Below are 8,434 nucleotides of genomic sequence, written 5' to 3' on the forward strand. Positions count from 1 at the left end.
ACACTGAGAAGAATGTCTTTAAATATTGTTCTAACAGCACAGCATCATGAACAAGGTGAAGAACAGTCATAGTGTGGGTAGCCATCAGAACAATCACAGGATGGGTGACTCCATAATGATAAGCCAGTGTCACCATGCCACTCACAGTAGAAAACGATTGGGAAAAAGAAATAAGTTGTGATAAATGTGAGGCTTCCAAAGCCAAATAAGACAGACATTTTCTGAGTCCCGACTGAGGAGTTTGGTTCCCGCTCTGAACTTCACTTCCTTGGTGATTTCCATTAGCAAGGCCTGGAGATAAGCCCTACACCTTACTGTTTTCTATGGTGATGCTTACCTCAAGATTAGAGTTTCCAGTGTGCAAGCATGTGCTCTTCTCCTCTTCACTAACTGTCATCAGTAAGGTTTCTCTGTCTTTTATTATTACTTTTGTTTATATGAACTTCCAACCGTGTTACAGGCTACTGATTATTATGGGGTGTTATGAACAAATTGTCTTCACATCCTTCAACAATACAATACTCATTTTTAGGAACCTGTGTGTTAATGAGCTACAAGCCAAGAACAGGCAATGGGAGATACCACAGTACATCGAGACATCTAGACTGTTATAAATCAAGAGCCTAGAATGATTGTACCCAAACCAGTCCTATGCATCTCCTCCCATAAAAACATGGAAGATTACATATACTAAATGGTTATGAAATGCTTTCACATGACTTATTTCCCAAAAAGTCATAAGAATATGACACCCCCACAGACACCAACAGAATGAATGTTAAGTAGTTGCTAAAGCAGGATTTCTGGTCATCAAGAGACCCGATGTCATTTGAATTCTCTGCTGTAAGTTTTAAGACCATACAAATGTGTTAAGCACATGGTATCCTATATTGTCTACACTTTGAATGTGGACTCTCTTCCTACGAACATTCTCATGTTTTTCTTACAAAATGTTCACAGTATAACTGAAATAATTTCTGTTTTTCCAGACTGGACAAATGGAATGATCCTGAATTTCCATCACCAGCTCCTCAAAAAGCACAAGGCAAACATCAGTCTCTAGGATGGAAAAATGAAAACCTTGCCCTGTGCCTCCTTTTATCCTCTCAGGATCCTCCCCCAATGCAAAGCAGCCTCAAGCTCAGAATGAAAGCCCAGGCATAGCTGAGCAGCCCTATCTCCTTCTCACTCCAGCCTAGAGCAGAGCATGGCTGTCCTGGTGCTGCTCCTCTGCCTGGTGACCTTTCCAAGCTGTAAGTGTACAGGGTTTCAACAGAGGGACCAGGCATGTCATTATGGGATGTATGACTGATGGTGATGTTGTTTGTCCCCAGATGTCCTGTCTCAGGTGCAGCTGAGGGAGTCAGGACCTGGCCTGGTGCAGCCCTCACAGACCCTGTCTCTCACCCGCACTGTTTCTGGATTCTCATTAACCAGCTATGGTGTGAACTGGATCCGCCAGCCTCCAGGAAAGGGGCTTGAGTGGATGGGAGGCATAGGGTATGATGGAAAAACATACTATAATGCAGCTCTCCAATCCCGAATGAGCATCAGCAGGGACACCTCCAACAGTCAAGTTTTCTTAAAACTGAACAATGTGCAAACTGAGGACACAGCCATGTATTACTGTACCAGACACACAGTGACTGAAATCCAGTGTGATCCTGAACAGAAACCTCCCTGCAGAGACACTCAGGACCAAGAGGGGGCGCTGAGGACCAACGGAGACTATAGGAACAGTAGGAGTTACTTCAGGTCCTAGAAAATACTGGGCTGTGCTATAAAACCATGTGCTTAGTTGAAAGAACCTGTGGGTTCCTTTCTACCCAGGGGAATCCTCTAGAGGTTCCGCCAATGGTCAAGTTCTATTGAACTTCCTATTAATAAACACACCGGAACAAATGATTTTCCTCACAAATTGCCTGCAGTCTATATGCATATTGTTATCAGACAACTCAGCATATAACTGTAGATATTCCAAATATTTGCATCCCTTTACATACTTGTATTTCTACAGCAGACTGCATTTTTGAAAAATCTGTAACTGATATTCTTTATTTGGGGTGTACGTATGACGGAAAACCCGCCCCTTCCATGAATTAATGCTATTTTCCCATGACGCCTTGAAAACTTAATTATACGTTGCTTCCTTCTTCTAAACCAATGGGAATTATAAGAGATCGTGTGGTTATCATTTTATACAGATTCAGTTTTATGTATTTCATTCCCAGTAGAAATGACCTTTCATGTCAACGTCCCAAATCATGCCTCATCTGCAAGTGTGTTCTGTGCCTTTAAATTAGGAAATTCTCAGCCACTGGTGTGCAATTCAAGCTGATTCCAGCTGAAGGAAATCCAAGTGACATTTTCTCTTCATGTCCTGCCAGATGTAAAGAGTGGACTGTCCAGATCTCTTTGAATTAGACCCCTGTTCCTCCTCAGGCCCCTTATCAATAGGGAATCCCTAATTTACCATTAACTGCCCAACTGGTGTCTTGTGTTTCTGCTCCTGTTCTCTCTTCATTTGAGAGGTCCCAGATAACACCCACAGACTCCCAAGGGCCCTCCCTCTGTCTCCCTAGTCAGGTCAGGAATGCATTGGTTGACCATGCACATTTCAATCCCAACACATCTCTCTTAAGGGATCTCTCAAACTCCCATCTGCCTCTGCCCAAATTTTCCGTGTCTCTTGTCACGGGTGCTCTCTGTTAAGATTATTTTAGGTTATGTTTCCACCAGCCAGTGACCATTCAGGTTCCTCATGTGGCCAGGAAATCTAAGTAGTATATTTCAACTCTTACTGACCCCTGTCTGTAATTCCAAACCCAGTCATTATTTCATATATTTCTCTGCACCTCTTCTACAGTATCATCTGCATTACAAATGTTCAGGGTCCTGATGTCTACCTGGCAGATGCTTCACAGAGGCCTAAAGCAACCCATGTAGTGGTATTGCTAATCCTTTCTGACCTCTTGTACTGCCATAATCACCACATACTCCCAGACTCTTCTGCCAGACTTCCCGTCCTTGAATGTGTGGGTGCTGTTGCCATGCTTGTTTCATTTTTATGGCTTACTGGGTATCTCTTCCAATACAGTATGATGAAAGCCATCTTCACCATTCCAGTTACTGGGGGTCACCGTGTTTACCCACTTAAGTCACATTTACCAGAGTCTTCGTTATGCATTTTTATTAATTTTTTACTCTAAAACTTTCTGCATTTGTCAAATACTAATTTCTTGTTCATTTAAATGGGCTGTGAACATTACACAAAAAATTAAATTGGAAAATGAAATCTTCCCCAACAGATGCCTCAAACAACTTCATGACATTTAAAGGCCAGTTAACATTGCCCATATATCCACATGTGTGTAGACAAGCACTGCAAAACAGGACATCTACCAACAAACACTGTCTCAAAAAAAGGATTCTTCCTCTCCAATAACTACTTATATCCAACAGCTCCTCAGTTAGACGGAAGACTTGGAAGTATCCTACACTAGGGGTGTGGACTTAGGTAGGATTTACACAGAAAACAGCAGTTAGGATGAGCTGATGACCATGATAACAATGTCATGTCCAGTAGGCAGCATTTAACAGCTCTCTTCCTCATGATCGAACTCTTAGACTCTTTTCACCTCTGCTTTCCCAGTGCTCTCAGAGAGCCTTGGAAAGATATGAGTGGATCTGGAAATCCATTTGTCAAACAATGCAACAGAGACTGGGAAGGACAGACACTGCCTGTTGTAGTATTCAGAACCTAGACTGTGTGTTCTGGGTGCCGTGCCTTCTGTTTGCAGGTTTTGGAAATAACTCAGGAACCCTAGGATGGGAAGACATTTTCAGTGAGGGACAAAGAGGACCAAGGGCAAGGGAGCAATGGTGACGTAGAAGCAAGAGTGAGGGGTGGTGAGAGAAAAGAGATGAGTAGTCGGGAAGCACGCGAACGGATCAGATACGAAGATGGTCATCATTACTCTTAGTCCAAATAAGAGGTATGCTAATTGTGTTGATTGGAAGAAATGAACATTAGACTAGCACAACTTAAGACAGTCATGAGATGCCTGGTGTGAGGGGGAGGAAGATAATGGAAATTGGGAGTGTAAAGGAATCAAAGACAGAATGTCAGGTGCAAAACAAGTGAGTTTGCTGCAAATAGAAACCTGTCTCCGTAGCAAGCAAGGAAGAGTAGAGTGACAGTGACAAGGGATGTCTCACTTGAAAACCTCTCATGTCCTGATGACACTATTGTGTCATAAAAATCTAAACGTCAGCAGATTTCCAAGGGTTCCCACCACAGAGAATGAGTTCTGCTAGCCTCGTGAGGCAGGTGTGACCCTGCCCAAGGTCGACATCATGGAGTCAGGGAGAAGCCATGTCCAGCACAGACAGTGAAGAAGACTGAGCTCCTATCTAGAAACTCAATTGTTTGTGGTGCTTTGTAATTTCACATGTGAACTAAGGAACCGTAACAGTGTGGAAACACAGCATGTTCTGAGCAACTGCACCAAACAGACCTAAATGAAATGTGGTCAATTTCTGTAAGTGTCATTAGTGTTTTTCTTGTCTCATATCTGCTCAGAAAACTGCCTTCCAGCAGGGCTTCAACCCCAGAACATGGTAAAGAAGGAAGTCACGCAAATAAGGCTTCTCTGTGCCCATGAAAACCAGGGCTGCCCTGACCTTGCAGCTCTGGCAGAGGAGTCCAACCCTGGATTTCCAAGTCCTCCCATTCTTTGATGAGCACTCAACCCAGACCACTCACCATGGATTTAGGGCTCAGCTGGATATTCCTTCTTGTTATTTTAAAAGGTAACTGATGTCCAGAAGATGCTGAGAGTCTGTGCCATGCAAGAGAAACTGTTGGCTCCTCTGTCAGTTTACAGACAGGATCCTCTGTGTTTAGGCTTTTACAGTCACTGTAATATGGTCATTAACTGAGTGTCCATGTGTCCACTAGGTAAAAGTTAATACATGACTGAATGAACACAAGTACAAGAATTTACTTCTGAAATAGAAGATAATTGTGGGTAATGTGCAGTTTTACTCAGAAGGCATTCTCTTTGAGAGTGACTTTTCTTAGTGGCTTTCTCTAGAGAGTTTCAAAGACAAAGGAATAACATAAAACAAGCGGTCACACAAAATGTGAACACTATTATTTATGTAACCGGAGATAAAACTTATTGATTAAGGATGTCTCATACCAGTTCTCCAAAATATTAGAAAAATCACGCAATTATTCTCCTATTTTTGTAAGATCCTATAAGAACAATGAAAACCAGACAACCCGAAGATGTGGCACGTCGAACACAATGTGTGAAAAATATTCTCATGAAATAGGACAACACCAAAAAGGAGAACACAGCACTCATGGTGGTGTGTGCCCATCAGGGATTGCGCAGGATGGCGGGCTCGCCAATGCTAAGACCTGTCTCTCCCGCTGCCACTCACACCCCAAAGTGTGCACAGATGTCTAAGAGACACAACATGTGTGGTTTCCATTGTGAAAGAAGTGGTGGGTGTTCTCTGGTTCATAAATGAACAGGTTGTTCAAAGCTATTCTCTACCCTTTCCTGGCGATTTACACCACCAAGGCATGGAGAAAAGACCATAATGTCTTGTTCTAAATGGTGATCTTCACCACAAAGCCAGTCTTTCCCATAGTCAAGCATGCCCTGCTTCTTGTTAATTAGGGATTCTGTCTTTTTATTACTTCAGTTAACATAACCCTGAAATCTGGCATTTTCCCCATGAACTTCTGAAATATCCAATTGATTCTTGTTATCAGACAGATCACCACATTAATTTTATATATCCATACATCCAATTCTTCACATATATATGCATACATGTACATGTATACTTCATCGGGAGACTGAAATTATGACCACATTGACTAAAAATTCTGTAAGACAGCTTGGGAATTTTAAAAAAACAAATTATTTCATCTTCTGTATTTCTATGCTTGTGAAAGAGAAACCACAATTTCCCTGAATTAATGTGTTTTCCAGTTAGCTTGGAGAAGATCACCCAAGTTTCCTAATTCTAAACTAATAGGACCCCATAAAGTGCTAAGTTATTATCTTTTTGCAAGATTTTATTTTTAAACATTTGCTCATGGTGAATATTACCTTGCACCTCAAAGTACAAGCTAATGACTCCTCTATAGGTATGCGATACACTCTAAAAAACACAGAATTCTCAGCCCCAGTGTGCTCATCCTAGCTGGTATCAGCTCCAGTCCTGGATCCATCTCTCATCAGCCCTTCCCAGAGGCAACTGAGTGCTCTGATTTTCACAGTTGGTGCTTTTGCTGCCTACACAGACTCCAGAGTTCCTGTTCTGTCGCTCTCTGTTCCTGCTGACCAAACAGCCTGGTGTCTCATGTGTGAACTGCAGAAGTGTCATTCAGAGAAGCAGTGTGGGCTGCGGGCTCTATGTTAAAGGATCATGACTTGAGGAACTGTAAATAAGAAAAGAGAGTCTCCACATCGGATGCTGAGGCTTCTTTCGGAAGTCTTGAAGTGACACCAAGAGTGTGTGAGGAAACTTTGGAGACAGAATTGCCTTGATTCTTATAATCATGAGAACAGAAGACACGACAGTGACTTGAACAACTCCACACAGTCCTGAACACACAGGATCCTCTGTCATGTTGTCTTATGTCACTGTGAACATCAGCCTACATGGCCGGTGGCAAAACGGGATGAGCAAAGTGAATCTTTGGAAAAGGTGTATAAAGCATGTATACACAGAAGATGATAAACAAATTATAATCTGCCCATATTCTATCCTAAGCATGTCTATCCCATCTAAACCTAAGCTTACCTGCAAGAGATGACCAATCTGAGCACCTCCTTCTGTAAAGAGAAGCCTTTTTCTTTGTGAGAAGCCTTCCCACCAGCCTGGTTCCAGAGCCGCATCAGTCCCAAATAAGCACACAGGAACCTGTATTAATTATGAAGCTGTTGGCCTTGCTTGTTTTTACTGGCTAGCTCTGACTTAAGTAATCACCCCATAATTGTTAATCTAAGTATGTCTCTTACCGGAGAAGTTTCCGGGCTTCCTACCCCATAGCGTTCCATCTGGACTCTTGTGTTCCTCCTTTCCAGAGTTCTCCTGGACGCCTAGTCCCACCTATCTAGATTCCTATTGGCCAGCAGTGCCTTATTGACAAATGCACAGGACTTCCCCCCAAAATCTCCTCTTTTCTGTTTAAATAAAAAGAGACGTCTTAACTTTAACATAGTCAAATAATATAAAAGAGAACAGTTATCAAGTAAGAACATAGTTACAATATTTTGTCTATCAACATTTAGCAAGATTTAAAGAAAATATCATCTATCTCATCCTTGTGAGTCCAAAGTTCTATATGTAGCTTATCTTTTTATCATAACTAAGGAAAGCTATAATTATAACTATGTGTCTTCAACTCCATCAAAGACCACAGAAGGGTAATATATAAACACTAGGATTGACAGAGACATCTTACTGCCTGGACAGTCACCCCAAGTTCCTTTGTAACATTGGGGCATCAAACTTTAGTCTATATGCCAAAATGTGTCCAGAAGATTTCTCAGCAAAGCAGGAAATTTCAAACTGTCAATCTGCGTTGGCAGTCTGTCAGTCATTTTTCTTTGTCCTGCAGAAAGTCTTGTAGACTCTTCCATGAAGCAGGGACCCTGTAAGACTGAGTTCAGCAGTCACTTTCCGGCGGGTCCTGCATGTCCAGTTTATACAGCAACAATTAAACAGTCTAGGCAAGAGCAGTTTCTTGCCCAAATATCTAATCTTGCCATGTTGAAAGCAAACTCCATAACGAGTTTCTTCTATGCCCATCTTCCCCTCAGACCTAATTGGTGCTGCCAGGAGCAGACATTTCTCATTGTCAAGAAAAACTCTAAACCATTTTAAATGCCATTTTCTGAAGGTCTTTTAGAGGTTTGAAGACTGTTTATCTATCTCAAATATATTTCTGTATATTTAGAAAACCTAACTTACCTAACTATAAATTCTATTATAAGTAACTATCTATAGTCTGTATTCAATTATGTATTACGTTTTAAAAGATCAGTATAAGCACAATACTTAATCAAGAGGAGAAATATGCACATCACAAAATTGACCTTGAATTTGTATCATTAAATGAAAAACAATATACATACCATAATTCCCATTTTACCATTGAAAACAGATTGGTTGTGATCATTAACCAATTATAAACAATCCCATTTAAATGAAAACAAAGATTTATAAACAAGATGGCAATTAGGATGTCGCTCATTCCAAACTGCTTTGTGCTGGAAGGGGGTGCTGTTCATAACATGGGGATCATGACAAAACTCAGAAACCTGTATAAGTCCTTATTTTTGTGGTCTGTAAAGCTCCATCATCTCAGCTGTTTCAGTTGTTGGAACACCTGGTCCACTGCTTC

The 8,434-nt window shown here is 41.5% G+C and overlaps 1 gene segment (V, D, J or C); it reads left to right on the forward strand.

Annotated features, from left to right (window-relative positions):
* The first annotated feature begins 1,189 nt into the window (after positions 1–1,189).
* On the forward strand, positions 1,190–1,785 carry LOC121139211. The segment is given in 2 exon segments: positions 1,190–1,253; positions 1,335–1,785. Coding segments are annotated over 2 exon segments (474 nt in total).
* Positions 1,786–8,434: the final 6,649 nt, after the last annotated feature.

Source organism: Mesocricetus auratus, unplaced genomic scaffold (assembly GCF_017639785.1).
Source record: "Mesocricetus auratus isolate SY011 unplaced genomic scaffold, BCM_Maur_2.0 Super-Scaffold_15014, whole genome shotgun sequence".
NCBI lineage: Eukaryota > Metazoa > Chordata > Mammalia > Rodentia > Cricetidae > Mesocricetus > Mesocricetus auratus.